The sequence below is a fragment of the Neofelis nebulosa genome, chromosome 10, assembly GCF_028018385.1.
Source record: "Neofelis nebulosa isolate mNeoNeb1 chromosome 10, mNeoNeb1.pri, whole genome shotgun sequence".
In the NCBI taxonomy this organism is placed as follows: domain Eukaryota; kingdom Metazoa; phylum Chordata; class Mammalia; order Carnivora; family Felidae; genus Neofelis; species Neofelis nebulosa.
This window is the reverse complement of record NC_080791.1, coordinates 15969359-15986796: the sequence shown is the minus strand read 5'-3', so window position 1 is coordinate 15986796 and position 17438 is coordinate 15969359. Positions and strand designations below refer to the sequence as shown.

Genomic DNA, 17438 nt, shown 5'->3' with positions numbered 1-17438 from the left:
AAAAAGGAATACCAAGTTTACTTACTTGCTCGATACTTTATTTGGCTCCCAAAACCTAGACTTTTTGACACTGAACCATGGAAAAACACGTTCCATTTGCTAACAGAAAAATAAACAAACAAACAAATGTAAGCATGTGAACATCCATTTGGAAACCACACAAAAACTAACAACTTCACACCAGCTTCCCTGTCACTATGAGGATGATTTCAGGCCACTAAGGGAAAGATCCATCCACTCTGGCAACCTCGCCAATTTCCTCCCAAAGAATCAGAGGAATTAACTAAACCAAAAGATGTTTTACACACATGGCAAAACAAATCGGAGAAGAGAACAAATCCGTTTTGCTCACAGAGTAATTACCCATAGATGCGCATTAAAAACATGAACTATTAATATCATTCACCCGAATAAAGAAGGACTTGACCATGCTGTTGGCTTTTTTAATTTCTGGCTGTCCTCCATCTGAATTAATGGCTGCTTGAATGATCTTCACGATATCATCACTGAACTCCAACTGTATACAAAAACAAAGTATTAATTATTCAAAAAGCAGTGTGATCTCAAAACCACTTCCTGTTCCCTCCTAAATCACCCAGCACAGAAATCCAACAGAAAATGGACACCCTACTTTAATGCAGTGTAATTTGTCTTTAGTGGAGGCTTTTTGAATTCAGTTCTCAATTAACTTGCGGCAGCCAAGAGAAGCCAGGCTAATAAAGCAAGTATGCAAATAAATTAGCTGTTATCAAGGCAAGTTACCCAAATAGGACCATGATTTTTTACTCAGATTAAAATGAATAAAACAACTGAACAGCAAATGTGGACCATGAGATTACAGATGTTCCCATACGTTCTTTTTATTTTAAATTTTGTAATTTTTTAAGTAATCTCTACATCCAACGTCGGGCTTGAACTCACAACCTCGGAGATAAGAGTCGAATGCTCCACTGACTGAGCCAGCTGGATGCCCCATCAACAAATGAATGTCAAATATGGACCATGAGATAACAATCATCCCCATACATCCTTAAAACCATACATTTAAAAGACATCTATCTGTCTATAATAAAGATCCTAGACTGAAAGACACGTTATTCAGACGTGATTTCAAAAGGGGCAAACCAAGTAACTTCACGTTAGCATGTTCCCACAAAGTTTAAATATAAAACTAATTTTAAGGCAAAAATGATTTCCAGCGAACTCAGATGAAAGCCAAACCAGAGAACCGTTCTGAGACACTACCTCCCTGTCTTCTGAAACACAGAGCTAAGAGAGCTCACATATTTTTAGGTATTTAAATCCACATGACGTTGCTAAATATAATACAAACCATCTTTTAATGCTTACTCCCAAGCCTCATCCCCCAAAAGACCCAAAGAAGCTAAAATGGCACTTGGAATGTTGGTAGTTCGTTGGAGAGACATACCACGGATGTGTAACTCCCTTGGTCCATTTTCCTCTTCACTCCTTCCAGATCTAAAGGCTGCTGCTCCTCCTGTTTGCTGACCTCGGTAAGCACCGGCGGGTCAGGCCCTTCCGGGGAGCTGCGGGAAGGTATGCTCTCCTCTGTCTCAGGATTTAAGTCTGGTGGCTTGGCAGCCTGTTGCCAGGAAAGACAGGTTTCTTTTACCTGACACTGAAAATGAGGCACCCGTGTAAATTCTATTAAAATTAATAAAGATAGCACGGAAGGATTCCTATTATTAAACCTAAAGAACGTGAAAATAATCAGAGATTTCTTAAATAACAGAAAAAGTAATCGGAACGAGCCAGTTCTCTAAGACTTTGACCATGCAAGTCTGTGACTTTGAACTTAGAAGCTTTGCCTGATAACTTCCAAACCTCGTATGAAAACACAGACACCCTCCAGTCCCTTCTGAGGAAGACAGAGATTGCAAATGTTCCTATCCAAAATGTGGAGTTCTATCAAGAGACAAAGCAACAGCCTATCTCTGAGTTCAAGTTATCCGTGCGGTTCTTTCAGCATTTTACCTTGAGTTTCTAATGACTGCTCTACAGGTGTATATAGTTCACGACTAAAATAGACAAAAAGTAGTGATTTACAAATTGTGCCCCGAGGAGCCTAGGGATTTCCCAGAGGCAAAGGGTCTCTAGCCACATGACTATCGTCTTAGATCAGGCCCTCAATCTCTCTCTTCCCCAGATTGATCTAACTGCCTCCCAACCACTCTCCCTGCTTCTAGCCTCAGTCCTCACCAATCCTTCCTCTCTCTTCTAGTCAGAATCACTTTTTCTCTAAAAAAGCAATTCTGATCAGGTTACTCTTGGGTGAAGCTCTTCATTGGTCCCTCTCAGACCCTTCAGAGTAGAAAGTCCAAATTTCTTATCATAACAGCAAAGAAGTTCCCTAGACAAGATCTTACTCTGGGCTCTAAAGATTTTCTTTAGAAAAAAAAAAAAACCAACTTTTTTTTTCCTAATGTTTATTCATTTTTGAGAGAGAGAGAGAGAGAGAGAGAGAGAGACAGAACAGGAGTGGGGAGGGGCACAGAGAAAGGGAGAGGAAACACAGAATCCGAAGCAGGCTCCAGGCTCTGAGCTGTCAGCACAGACTCTGACGCGGGGTTTGAACCAGATCACGACCTGAGCTGAAGCTGACCGAGCCACCCAAGCACCCCGGCCCTGAAGATTTTCTTAATGGTTGAAAGCCAAAACAAGTGACTCTACAAAACTGAACGAAGAATGATGCAAAATAAAATCAGAGCAAATAAACCAACATTCCATCACCGGAGAAAACCCACTTCAGAACAAACTCTTAGGAACCGACATGAGACTCGGGCCTACCTGTCGGTAGCGGAGCAAGTGGCTGGTGGTCCGAGAGTTCAGCAAAGCTGTCAGGACTTGCTTCAGAGAGATCTGTAGCTCTTTTTCAAGGGCCAGTCGCCACTCTGCAGGGTGCCGCTCAGTACAGTTCACACAAGTATAGGCCACGCTTTCTGGCAGATTAGATAGAATCTCATACATCTCATCTGGAAAAACAAAAACCTAAGATGCTGAGGTGCTCTGAAGGGTGGCAGACAGGGAGAAGAGGACATTACTCCACTGAATTTAATATAAAGTTGTAGGTTAGGAACAGTAGCAAGACTCTAATATCCCCGAGGAACTGATCCCCACATACTGAGCTCCAAAGGGACGCCAGCAACACTAACCCAGGATTTGGTTACTGGAGGATCGACCGGTTACGGTGCCCACCAAAAGCTAGCAAATGAATATTGTAAATGTTTATGTTCCTGATAAACGAGCACAACTTAACACGACAGTGTTAGAGACCGAAGTTATTTAAGTTATTCTAGAGACCAAGAAGGGAAATTTAAAACGACTCTAAGTAACAGCATGGCCGTCATGTTACGTTTACAGATTACTCTGGGGGCTGTAAATGTACCAAGAAAGAAGAAAACTGTAATAAAAAAAAGACTCCAACCTTCTGTACCTGTAAGATTCTCACATTTGGAGTGGACCCAGCGGTCGCACTTCCCACACTGCATCATCTTGCTCTCGTAGTCGTCGTCGTCATAGCACTTGTCACACAGAGGGCAGAAGTTCCCTGTGAGCAAAGCACGCGGTTCAGCGGGGCTCTGGGCCCCGTGCCGGCACCTCTGAGGCTGGGGCTTCTATGTGCCGGAACTTCTTAACAACGCCAGCATAGATCTCCGATGGGATGCTCACACATCTGTGTGGCGTCAAGATTATTCTGAGCTCTTAGAACATACCACTAATTCCATTTAGACTCCTTTTCTTTTGGAGTAGCCTCCACATCTAACGTGGAGCTTGAACTCACGACCCTGAGATCGAGAGTCACATGCTTTATGGACTGAGCCAGCCAGGCACCCTTACTTAGACTCATTTTTAAAGGTCATGGGGTAGAGTCTACAGACGACACAATAAAAAAAGAATGAAAGAGAGAATTTTCTCTCTTGAACATTCCAAAGAAATGTCTATATTTTTTTAAAAAGGTGAGGATATGGGTGTAAAATAACACAGTTAATTTACACCTCTTTATTCCTAGTGATTTAAGTTAGAGCTTAGAGCAGCACTTCGAAAAGTTCAGCACAACATACAACCTTCATCAATTTGTTTTATCCATAATATCCTCTATCATTCTTAATAGACTTAACATTGATTTGCTTATATTAGTAACTTGCTTATATTAGTATAACTTCCAATAGTAAACTTTGTATCATTATTATCCTAAATCAGCAAAACGAGTTTAACGTATTAGTTATTAATTTTTTTCTAGCATATCTATGAAAATAAAATGTTTGACTCAATACCACCTAAAATCACTTCTGAAACAATGAAACATCTATGTACCTTACTTTCGGAAATAATGGCTTAGAGCATTTCTTTGTGGTTAGTTATTACAACAAGTCCCCTTAATTCTTCCCATATAAGCTAACAAAATATTTCTAGTTGCTGTGATACTTCGCGTGAAGAAAAGAGCAAGGCCAGGAACTTAGGAAATGGTCTAAATGGTACCCTTGACAAAATGTGCAAGACTTTCTACTTCACTTCCCTGGAGTGTTCAGTTCACCTCCAGAGCAACCAAATATAACCCCTGAGAGTTGATAAAACCGGCCTTTTTGATGTACCTTTAGCAAAGAGTTTGGCACAGTCATGGCACAGTGAGAAATCATGAGACCACTGTGCGTCCCATCCTTTGCCTGGAGTCGTGGATCCACAGCTCTTGCAACGAACACACTTGGTGCAGATCTGGAAAAGAAAAGAAATTCAACAGGAATTCACTTTTAGTATCTCATCTCATTTAAAAAGATCTCGGATGCAATCAGTTTCCAGAGTGGACTTCTTCCCTGGGACGCCTTTCCTTAATAACGAGACCAAAACATTGTTACAATGACATCCTCGAGCAAGGCTCTCCCCGTTACAAGGTGCACGAGCCCCAGAGCTCCATGCCAGTTCTCTCTGAAACAGCACGATGTGTGCACTCACCCAAACTTTCTTTTTCTTTGTGGGTTTGGTGGGGTAGTTTGGTCCCAGGCACTCAGGGTGATAGCTGTTTCGGCACTTATTACACTCCAGCAGCTGCTGTAGGAAATATAAAGGCAGAGGATGAATAGCTACCAACTTCCAGGTATAAAGTGAGTAGGTCACAGACGCGGAAAGTGCAGTGTAGAGAATATAGTCACTAGGACTGTAACGGTGTCGTGCGTTGGCAGATGCCGACGACACTTCTCACGGTGGGCACTGTGTAATGTACAGAAGTGCTGAATCACTAAGCTGCACGCCAAAAACTAACATAATATTGTGTGTCACTTGTAATGAAAAAGAAAATTTAAAGGCAAAGGTGGATATCACATCAATTCACTCGAAACACCTATGACTCAGTGTCCCTTTCATATTTATCTGCAAGTAAAGTATAGCACATCATGACAACAGTTTAAATTTTCTCACGGATTATTTATTCTCAGCGAAAGCATGCGGATTGAGGTCCTGCGAAAGGTCCTCGGTGATGAATGTTCTTATCGGGTAGATTTGATTTACTTTGGGGGATTTTACCTAATGACAATGTTTTCTCCTATATGCCCCAAATTAAAACACAAAAATAGGCAATGAGTTATACCTAAATAGTCACGCTAGACTAAGCCAACAAAGAAAAAATATAGGTACAAAACCCAGAAACAAAAGGCAGAGATGGAGAGAGGGGATAGTCCTCTAAAGAGTTCTATCACTTAGTTTTATACCTTTGTAGCCTGGTGCTGCCTTCCACAGACGTGACAGAACTTGCAGCGACGACAACACCAATTTTCCAGCTGGTCCTCCAGAGGGCGCTCGTTCTCCTCTAAACAAAACTTGTGGAAGGGCTCACAACAGACTTGGCAATACACAAACTAGGGTAGATGGGAACATAGAAGTTGTCAAATAACATGAAGAAATAGCAACCAAATCCTATCTATATACTTCAGGCTACAGGAGCCCAACATGTTTTATTCAACATATAATCATTCACCAATGATTATGTAAAAAAAAAAAAAAAAAAAAAAGTCCAATATTAGGCATTGCAGGTGATTCAGGGGACTAAGGTAATAACAGTAGAATTAAAAAAATAACTCTACAGGGGCGCCTGGGTGGCTTGGTCGGTTAAGTGTCCGACTTTGGCTCAGGTCATGATCTCGCGGCTGGTAAGTTCGAGCCCTGCCTCGGGCTCTGTGCTGACAGCATGGAACCTCGACCCTGCTTCAGATTCTGGGTCTCCCCTTCTCTCTGCCCCTCCCCCACTCATGGTCTGTCTCTCTGTCTCAAAAATAAATAAACATTAAAAAATATTTTTAAAGTAACTATATAGATATGTATTTTTTTATATATAATAAATACATTCCCAGATTTAACAGAATGTGGCTAAGTGCCATAAGCAAGCTACAAGAGCTATGGGAAGGGGGAAATGGGGAGGTTTTGTGTGTTTGCAGGGGAGAGGCAGAAAGAGAGAGAATTCCGAGCAGGATCTGTGCTGTCAGTGCAGAGCCCAACGCAGGGCTCGAACCCATGAACCAGGACTTGAACCCATGAACTGTGACATCATGACCTGAGTCAAAAGGAAGAGTCAGACACTGAACTGACAGAGCCACCCAGGTACCCTGGGAAGGTTTTAAAGGTTTCCGACAATACACTAAAGACAGTTGTAAGCTCTGGTTTATCCTTTCCATCTGTAATTTTAAAATGATATTTTCATATGGGCATTTTTAAAAATTTTGAGTAAGAATTTTATTTTGCTGGGGCACCTGCATGGCTCAGTTGGTTAAGCATCCAGCTCTTGATTTCGGCTCACGTCATGATCTCACCGTTCATGAGTTCAGGCCCTACATGGGGCCTGATGCTGACAGAGTGGAGTCTGCTTGGGATTCTCTTTGCCCCTCCCCGCTTGTGCTCCCCCCTGCCTCAAAATAAATGAATAAACTTAAAAAAAAAAAAAAAAAAGAATTTTATTTTGCCATAACAGAATTATTGGGGCAACTGGTCAAGTCTAAATGAGGTCTATAGATTAGGTTAACAGTAATATACCAGTGTTAATTTCCTGATTTTGATAACTATACTGTGATTACATGAGAATGTCCTTGGTTTTAGGAAATACACACCAAATATTCAGACGTAAAAGGACACGTCTGCAACTTACTCCCAAAGTTTCAGAAAAAAATGTGTCTGCGTATAAAATGTGTACACATATTTAACTTCTCACTTTGTAAAATACGGACACACAAAGAGAAAAGGATAAAGCAAATAAAAATATTGACATTTGAGGGGCACCTGGGTGGCTCAGTCAGTTAAGTTTCCAACTCTTGGTTTCGGCTTAGGTCATGATCTGGCAGTTGGTGAGTTTGAGCCCCACGTCTAACTCTATGTTGGCGGTGCGGGGCCTGCTTTGGATTCTCTCCCTCTCTCTCTCTCTCTCTCTCTCTCTGCCCTTCCCCTGCTGGCTCTCTCTCTTTCTCAAAATAAATAAACTTAAACAATTAACATTCGGGAAATCTGGGTGAAGGATATATGGGAATTCTTTGTACTCTAACTTTTCTGCAAACCTGAAATAACACCACCATAAAAAGATTTTTAAAATTCAAATGCCAGAATTCATTAGGCACTGGTTATGTTTTAGGAGTGCAATGCAGGCAGTGGGCTATTCCTTTTCTAATTCAGTTTTTAGGAATCCTGTGGGATTGCTGTGCATAACTACACAATTTAAATTAAAGCAATTATAGTCTGAAAAAAATCGTTTTATCATAGAAGTTGAAGGACTGGTGCTACAAGTTATTCATGTGGATAGCATATGTATGGATGCAAAGTATAAAGATTACATACAAGAGATACAGCGGACCCTTGATGTTATAGACCGAATATTCTTCACTTGCTCTTAGCCAAAAGGCGGAGAATCAATTACAGACTGAATCCTCTTTTTTTTTTTTTTTAATGTTTTAATTTTTTTTTTTTTTATTTTTGAGAGAGAGAGAGAAGGACGGAGGAAGGGCAGAGAGAGATGGAGACACAGAATCTAAAGAAGGCTCCAGGCTCTGAGCTGTCAGCACAGAGCCTGACGTGGAGCTCGAACCCATGAGCTGTGAGATCATAACCTGAGCCAAAGTCAGACACTTAACTGACTGAGCCACCCAGGCACCCGTACACTGAATATTCTTAATCTCAATGGTATCTAAAGCAACCCCACCACTTAGAACAATATTATAGTTCATGATAGGCACTAATAGATTTGCTTAATGAATGAACACCAGACAATAATGTATAATTTTGCTAATGTATAATTTAACATAGCAAGTGGGCAGGGCTGAATCTCTTAGCTAGTGAATGAGTCTCACGGACTGCTCAATATCCACATTCCAATCTGGGTTTGGAATTTCGTTATGATACTAAAATACATATGTGATAAAGTAATAAGCGAAGGAGGCATTCTGGAATTGAGGATTGTATGAATGACAAACTTCTGCTTTCTATTTAAATTGTGCTTTTTTTTCTCTCTTACTGTAAAGGTGGCAGATATTCACTGCACAAGATTCAAAAGGATAAAGAAAAATAAAGAGAAAACAAGTCAACCATAACCCAACCACACTTTTAAGATTTTGATGTAAATCTTTCCACAACTCTTTCTGAATATGTTTTTAAAACAATGTCCAAACCAAAATGGGATCACGCTTTACATACTACTTTGTAACCTGCTATTTTAACTCAGTGACGTGTCAAGGACACCTTTCCATGTCAATATCAATCTGTATTATTATGTAGGACTTCATACTTGCCCTTATATGCATGTCCTATGATTATTTTAAGCAAGCCCCCGCTCTTTACTGACAAACTTTCGGCCGTTTCCTATTTTTGATCACTCTAAAGAGTACTGAAATAAAGTCTTGTATTTATTACATATATAGAGAAAGGTTTATTATATACATGTACGTATACAATACATGTATATATTATGTCCACGTATGTTTATATACACGTGTATGTATTGTACACGCACATATGTATGTACACATATACCTATTTGCTGATCTAATTATAGCCTTAAGATAAATGCCTGGAGTACAATTGTTGGGTTAGACAGTATGCTCATTTTAAAGATAAATACGTATTTCCGAACAATCAGCTCAGAAAGAAAGACTGTAACATTTAGATTTCCACCAGCGGAAAGTCCCTATTTCCAAATCTTTTTTTCCCACGTGATTTTTTTTTTTAAGATTTTATTTTTAAGTGATCTCTATACCCAACCTGGGGCTAACACCCAACACAAGCTCAAGAGTTACATGTTCCACCAACTGAGGCAATCAGGTGTCCCTTCCCACATGATCTTTTTAATGCTTAATGTCCAATTTTTGTTCATCAGAAGGCTCTAGGACACCTCCCACCATGTTTATTTCTCATTTTGTGAATTACATATTTCTGTCCTTAGCCTTTTCTTTTAGTGGGTGTTGTTCCTTTTTCTTATTAATTGCCAAGAGCTCTTTATAGACAAGGGGTTTTTGATATTCAATATAAGATAGCCATATCTTTCTCTAGAAGAGCACTGTAACAGTTTTTCCATGTTTGGACATGTAGCAGAAATATCAGAACTCTAATAAAAAGAGTGAATTTAAGAGATGAGACCATTAAACTTTTCACACTCAATACTTTTGCTACTCTACTAAGAGGCAGATTCCTTCATAAAACCTCTACAAAATCTTCAAAAATACTTCGGTGGCTGGTTTCAAGAGGAGATACCAGGGCACCTAGAGGCCTCCTGTGGAGCATGCGACTCTTGATCTCAGGGTTGAGTTTGAGGCCCACGTTGGGCAGGGAGATTACTTTAAAAATTAAATAAAATTAAAGAGGGGGTAGCACCTGGTACACGCCAACGAAACAGAATAAATGATTCTTTCATTACAGCAAAATAATCTACCATTCAACTTTCTGGGGTACCAAGAAGCAGGATTTCTTACCTCTACATGCCCACTACTGGCACAGAGAAAGCAAACCACTCTGGGGGTTATAGGAACAGAGGTCAGGATTCCTAAGCCTCCCATCTCCCATACATTTTCTGCTTCACAATCCTCCTGCAGAGAGAGAGAGAGACACAGGTCATTTATGAAAGTGTTACAATGACACTGCTTTGGAACGAAAGTGAGGATGGAAAGCCTAGAACCAGAGTGACAGCATAGTGTCCAGAATACTTCACTTCAGTGGGTTTGAAAAGAACTGCTGCTTTACAAAATTAGAATCTCAGACACACACACTGTTAAAAGATACCCTGGGACTGACTTTTCCTTAAAGTTTCGCTGATTCAAGCCATCATCGTGGTTCGATATTTCCTATGTGAATGAATTCTTTCCTCAGACACTGTTCTCATCCAAATGCACTTTTATTGCTCACGATGGTCAGGAGTGCGTCAATGCCTGTGTTCTTTAGCCAGCCCGCAAACAGTGGTGTCTCTCACCCCTGAACCCACCTTCTGATGGTAGTTCTTACTCCCTGACTTGGTGTCGAGTTGCCTTTCTTTCAATACCTTGGGTTAACATTTTTTTTTTTTTAATGTTTATTCATTTTTGAGAGACAGAGAGAGACAGCGTGTGAGCGGGGGAGGGGCAGAGAGAGAGGGAGACACAGAATCCAAAGCAGGCTCCAGGCTCCGAGCTGTCAGCGCAGAGCCAGACGCGGGGCCCAAACCCATGAACTCAGATCACGACCCAAGCCGAAGTCGGACACTTAACCAACTGAGCCACCCAGGCACCCCTGGTTAACATCATTTTTCTGATTTAAAGTCCATGACGCTTGATACACTACATGGTCACGAGAACACCTTTACCTTAAAGTCCACTCTGATCCTGTGGACTCCATCTGCTGGGATTTTTTGCTTCGAACTATTGCCATTGGAGAGAGTGCTGAGGATGTTCAAAGTGCCTGTGTTCTCCTGCTTACTCACTGGAGGTGGCTTTTCCTACAGAGACAGAAGATGGATGAAGAACAAAACCACACCCTATTTGCCTTTGCCTTTGTAACAGATAATGCAAACGACAAGTCTAACAGATCTAGAAAACACATCTCCACGGAAGTACCCTACAGACACAGAGAGTCAATCTTCAGATTCTTTTCTCCAGAAAGGCATTTTACATATGTATCACAACCCGAGAAGAAGAATTCCAGGACTCTCCCCTGTGGGTCCTTGGCTTGCTTCTTCGTGGTCTGTGACGCTGGCCGAGGTTGTTGGCACAATGAAACGGAAGTGACAGCACGGGAGCAGTTTATTCGGCCATTTTTCTAGATCTTTCAGTTGCACATCAAATGTGTGGCCGATCGCTCCACTCCTGTTTAACCCGCCTGGGATGCTCACAGAAGTGTTCCCAGCTCTGTGATCGTCAATGATTTCAATTTGTCAGTATGACCATGCTTGATTATCACTACAGTCAGAAGCCAGACAATGACCTTGGAGTAAGGCCTCCTAAGACCCTGGCATCTGCCCCTCTTTGGCATTGCTGATAACTCTTGAGAGTATCAACCAGGAAGTTCATACACACCATTATGGTGGCACAGAGAGACAGCAGAAAGAGCCAGAAGATTCTTGAAGACCCGTCTCTCTCCATATAATTGTAACAGCGTGGACACAGGGAAGGGTGATAGTTATAGACAAATGTCACTAAAGGATGCTGAAGGCAAAAACAATTACCCTAAAGTGGCCTGCGACATGAGCCTAAGCATAGAGGACCACAAAGAAGGGGAAAGGAACAAGGGGAAAGAAACAAAAAAACAAAACGAGTGAAAGCCTAAACCTGAAGTTTGTCAATTTTAAGAAAGTCCACTGCCATCTTCCTAGAAGCAGATACGCGGTTTCATTCACGCAATCACGTAAATGCCAAGGGCAAGACTATTGCCTTACAGGATGGGACGCATCCCCGAGCAATGGCAGAGAAACGAATCTCTCCTCACCTTTTCTTTTGGTTTTTGTTTTACAGGAATACTTGGTCGAGGAGCCACTTTTTTCTGCTTGCTTTGCTCTGGACCTGAAGAATTCAACATAAATCACAGTCAGTGCTAAATAGCAATGACCACTTTTAGGACTTACTGGCCTGTGAGGAAAGGGGCATTAGAAAACACAGGAAACTATTGAAACTCTGGGCTTTAAATAGGAAATGAAGACAATACCTCCGACTTCACTGGGTTTTTTTGCTTCTATTTCTCTATTATTCTGTAAACAGGTTAAAAGAGAGCTAATTTTTCTGAATTAAAGGCTTAAAAACATACACGTCAGGTTTCCACACGCTGTTTAAGAAAGACAGAGGTGTTCTTCTGGTTCAGCTATTCCTCCTTGCCTTCCTCACTCACCTGATTCCGGTGGCGGAGGCTGCTTTTTCTTGGGCTCGCTAGGAGTGGTCTTGGGAACTTCTTTTCTTGGCGGTGCTGTGCTTGGTGGCTGTGGGGGGGTGACTGGAGGCGGCTGGGAGACCTGCTTGCTGGACTTCCTGGAAGTCGGGGTGGTAACTTGTTTGGATTCAGGTCCTGGGGCAGAGGCATTCCCTTCTTCACTCTTTTCCTCGACGGGCTTTCGAGGGGGTGGTTCACTATTGCTTTTCTTGGGGGCAGGGTCCTCTCTTGCTGCCGGGGTAGGCTTCTGACTACAGTCCACCACATTCTTCACAACACTGCTCTCTTTGCTCTCTTTCTTTTCACTGGTCTTAGACTTTTTCTCTTTCTTTTTCACAGCTAGGAGGAAACACAAGATTGTAAGAAGAATTTTACTTAAGACAGAAGTAGAGGAATGTAACATAACCTTATTCTCAGTTTCCTGCAGCTGAAGTTCACACTGGAAGGCTCATGCTGGTCAGGTGAAATAGGGATACTTTTGTTGCTCTAGGAAATGGAATGCACTGTAATTTTTACAGGAATTAATTTTTTTTTTTTATTATGGAAAATTTCAAGGTAAAGGAAATAATAAAATGAACCCTCATGTAACTACCATCCAGCTTCCACAAACACCAACTTGCTGGGAAAGAGCGGTACTTAAACAACAACAACAACAACAACAACAAATTAGCATTCTCTTTACGCTAGATGCACGTGATTGTATGGCATTAAAGCAGGAAGCATTTGGGGAAGATCTTTCTACAACACTACCTTTTGCTTGCTTCTGAAGGTAGGCTTTGGAAGGCATCCACTGTAGATTCTGACATTTTCTCATCCTAGGATGACAAGGGATATCATAAAGTAAACTACATTTAGAAGAAGAGCAGTTGAAACAAGTGGCAATTGGCCTGCGAGAATCAGTGAACCTTTATTCAGGTTCATTCTGAGAGTTGAAAAAAGGCACTGTTGATTGCTCAGATTCAATCTGAGCCTTTGAATGCTTCAATCAGCAATTTTACCTACCTGTAGGCTCTAAAAGGAGCCAGTATCAAATTATTTTTGAAACGGACTCAAATTTCTTATAACCTAGTACTGACCAGCACCACACACAAAATGATCAGCTGGTATTTCTTGTAGTCAGATCGGTTCTGCTCCCTTAGGAGATTAATATTCATATAGTAATCTAAATACAAATGGACTGAAATTAACCAACAAGGCCTCTGCGACTACAATGCTATAGGTCTATCTCAGGGCTTTGTATATATTCCACCCCTCAACTTAGTGAAACTGAAACTTAACTTGAAGTCTAAATCCATGTCAACCCCTAAATTATAGTGCAGGTTTATCTTGCAGTCAGGTACCTTTCTGCTGATCAGTGAATTATCTCACTTCTTTCTACTAACTGGACGGAGGCAAGATTCCTGCTTAAGGACAGACTAAACCAAAGCACAGAACTACTTACGGTCTCCTAGACACTGTCTCCCCTGAAGTACTTTCTCCCAACCACGTTTTCTATAAATCACTGTCGTGCTGCCATTCACTCAGCAAATACCTACTGCTAACATCTCCTCCTTGTCTGGGCACTGTACTCCTTATGCTCAGTCACCAACATTTCTGTCTGTGCAAACGCCTCAATTCACTTCAAACAAATTATCCCAGAGAGCAGAAAGTGCATCCATAAGCTGACTAAAACAAGGGGAAAAGATCGAGTAATCAAAACTTTCAGATCAAAAATCCCATATGCATGAAAATATTCCAGGAGTTAGAAAGCCAAGAGTTGAGGCGCCTGGGTGGCTCAGTCGGTTAAAGCATCCGACTTCAGCTCAGGCCACGATCTCGCGGTCCGTGAGTTCGAGCCCCGCGTCGGGCTCTGGGCCGACGGCTCGGAGCCTGGAGCCTGCTTCCGATTCTGTGTCTCCCTCTCTCTCTGCCCCTCCCCCGTTCATGCTCTGTCTCTCTCTGTCTCAAAAATAAATAAATGTTAAAAAAAAAAAAAAAAAAGAAAGCCAAGAGTTTTCTACTAACATATCACCACAATGTCCTGAATGCCGTGATGTCAGTTGACTTGAAAATTTATACAGATAATATTATAATATATATGTAAATTATATATAGATGATAGATCGAGTATATGTAAATATTACATATATATGTGGCCTATATATAATTTATACAATATATAAAATATAAACATATAATTTATCAGGTTTTTTTTCTTTTCTCTTCTTTTTTTTCAGTAGGCTCCACACCCAGCGTGGAGCCCAATACAGGGCTTGAACTCACGGCCCTGAGATCAAGACCCAAGCTGAGATCAAAAGTCGGACGCTTAACCGACAGAGCGGCCCAGGTGCCCCACAGATTTGTCAGCCCGTGTGGCTATTTAAATTTAATTAACATGAAATGCAATTAAGTATGTAGTTCCTGAGTTATACTAACCACACTTCAAGTGTTTTACAGCCACGTTTGGCTAATGGCTACCACACTGAACTAAGCCGAGAACATTCCTACTTGCAGCGGGACGTTCTCCTGGACAGCACTGCCCCAGACTATTTCTTACTGAAGGGCAGCCCAAACCTAGCCACGTCACAAAATCCAACTGGGCAACTTAACCTTGCACCTCAAGGGGACTCATTACCACCACATTCAGTTTTCTGCTGCGTCCCTGCCACAAACCAGGCATAAACACACAACCTTCACGGCTGAGAGGCCACCGCCTCAGAGTAAGACCCCCACTCACTTGCAGCACTGCTTCTTTATATTTCGGCCACCAAACTTGGGCTTGTCTAAGCAATTAGTACAAACACCACAGTCCTCAGGCACCTGGCAGCCGGGACACTGCCCACACCGCCTGGACCGTCGTCCCTTCTTTACTGGAGGTTCCTGAGGCGCCTTGTTTCTGGTAACGGGTTTAATTGGTTTGATGGGTGGAGCAAGAGGTTCAGCATCTTCTGAGCCAGCAATTGATGACTTGTCTGTTAAAGAAACGGGGCGTTAGTTATCAGGGAGTATCTAGTTCCTTCTTGGGAGCAGAGGGGGGGGTCCTCAAAATCCACAGATGTTGTTATATACACGCGAGCCTCATTTTAACTGGGACTCCAAAAATGAAATGTGGCATAATAAAAATATCCCATCATAGATAATTCTTTAAATGTTTAAAAATGTCTATACCTTACAGCTTGATGAAAGCAGAAATCCAAACACTGAGAACACCACACAGTCTAACTTAAATATGAACTGAGTGCTTCCTAAGATTCTCTAAACCTCTACATTTTATATGAGCAGTCACCCAGCATCTAAATGCAACCATGAGAATGTACCTCAGACCTCCAACCACGGGGCATGTAACTAAGTGACCAAGGGCCCCAACTGCTGTGCTCTGAAATCCAGTGCATCACAGAGGCCACACTTACCATGAGGGTCTCTCTTAGGTAGTGACCGAGCATGGCAGGGACACTGAGGCGGGCTGGTCCTGGGAGACACATAACTACTCTGACAGTCCACTTCTGCCCAGGGACTCCTCGACAGCCTTGCCAAACTCTCTGGGAAAACAGTCTGGGAAGATTCTGTCCAACCCTCCTCCCCTTTCTCTTTCATAGGGATCAGACTTGCAAAGCGGTCTGATAGTTCCCCCAGCCTTCCCCAGCTCCCTCCCCATTTTTTTCTCTCGGGCCATTTTCTCTAGTATAATCCTTACCCACTGAATGCACCCTTGCCATTTGTTTTTTGGAGAAACCGAGACTAACACATAGTGCTACGAAGAGCCTACTAGGCGTCCCCAGAACGATCAGCAAACAAATCAAATGTCTGCTTAGACTCTGAGGCCGGCATTCCCTGACCTACCGTCATTCCCCATGGAAGACAAAATCTTTTCTCGTTCTTCCCATGGTAAGGCACTCAGGGTGGGCATGTCATCAGGAAACACAGCTCGTTTTCGGCCAAGGGCAACAGCAGCTCTTCTGCAGACATGTTTAATGCGGGGTCCTCGCACAGAGGTCTCTGATGAATCACTCTCTTGACCCTGAATAAGAGGCAAGTCAAAACAAACAACAGCAACCACACATGTTGAAAATGTAATTAACTGAAGCCAAGGTAGACTCGTTTTGCTTATTACAATCTAAAATCAACACATACAACCCTAGTTATTCCCAGCTGATAAGCCATGACAATCTGCAGAAACCGACTACTTCTGTATCCTAAAACGGGCAGCAAAAAAAGGGGGTGGGGCTTTAAAAAACAAAAAGCCAAAAAACCCCAGAAACTAGGCGATGCCTGGGTGGCTCAGTTGGTTAAGCGTCCGACTCTTGATTTCAGCTCAGGTCATGATCTCAGTTTGTGAGATCGAGCCGAGTCAGGCTCTGAGCTGACAGCACAGAGTCTGCTTGGAAGTCTCTCTCTCTCTCTCTCTCTCTCTCTCTCTCTCTCTCTCTGCCCCTCCCCTGCTCATGCTTTCTCTCTCTCTCAAAAATGAATAAATAAACTTAAAAAAAAAATGAACTAAGTTTTTATTCCCGATTATACTACTGCTTTAAAGTTCCCATCAAAATTCAAGCTGCCAATCTATATTATCAAAAAGTTTGGTCTGCAGTTAACAAGGCTTATCCAATCACAGACTATTTCTTCTATTTCCCTGATCAACAGAGGGGTAGGGGGAACAACTTACAAATGTACGGATACAAGGCCACAGCTCTAAACAGAAACGTCTCGCACTTTAAAGAGCCACTGCTCCTATCACTAGGAGGCTAACCAAAAACCACCCCACACGGTGTCAGAAACAAATCCCATCGTGTTCCCGCTAGAACTCTCAACTGATGAAATTGCTAAATGTCAATATGGCCCTTGGCTGAGTAACATGAATAAACCTAAGTGTGTGGCCATCTAAATCTAACTTGGTGGGTTGGCATAAATATGTACCTACTGCATGGCAATTTTATTAAAAATTTTTTTTTCAACGTTTTTTATTTATTTTTGGGACAGAGAGAGACAGAGCATGAACGGGGAGGGGCAAAGAGAGAGGGAGGCACAGAATCTGAAACAGGCTCCAGGCTCCGAGCCATCAGCCCAGAGCCTGACGCGGGGCTCGAACTCACGGA

General features: G+C 42.1%; 1 protein-coding gene across 5 annotated transcripts in view; it reads right to left on the bottom strand.

The window, feature by feature from the left end:
• The window catches only part of KMT2A (lysine methyltransferase 2A), an 86477-nt gene that overhangs the window by 34597 nt on the left and 34442 nt on the right, over positions 1-17438 (bottom strand). For 2 of the 5 annotated variants that reach the window (XM_058686869.1, XM_058686872.1), the window contains 15 exons: positions 16189-16366; positions 15086-15320; positions 13120-13184; positions 12331-12708; positions 11935-12008; positions 10817-10948; positions 9954-10067; positions 5724-5870; positions 4972-5067; positions 4614-4734; positions 3446-3568; positions 2809-2993; positions 1430-1603; positions 407-517; positions 26-99 (listed from right to left, as the gene is read on the bottom strand). In XM_058686869.1, coding sequence (XP_058542852.1) covers positions 26-99; positions 407-517; positions 1430-1603; positions 2809-2993; positions 3446-3568; positions 4614-4734; positions 4972-5067; positions 5724-5870; positions 9954-10067; positions 10817-10948; positions 11935-12008; positions 12331-12708; positions 13120-13184; positions 15086-15320; positions 16189-16366 — 2207 coding nt within the window. The remainder of the gene's footprint in view (positions 1-25; positions 100-406; positions 518-1429; positions 1604-2808; positions 2994-3445; positions 3569-4613; positions 4735-4971; positions 5068-5723; positions 5871-9953; positions 10068-10816; positions 10949-11934; positions 12009-12330; positions 12709-13119; positions 13185-15085; positions 15321-16188; positions 16367-17438) is intronic. The other 3 variants (XM_058686871.1, XM_058686873.1, XM_058686870.1) reach the window with 2 other exon arrangements.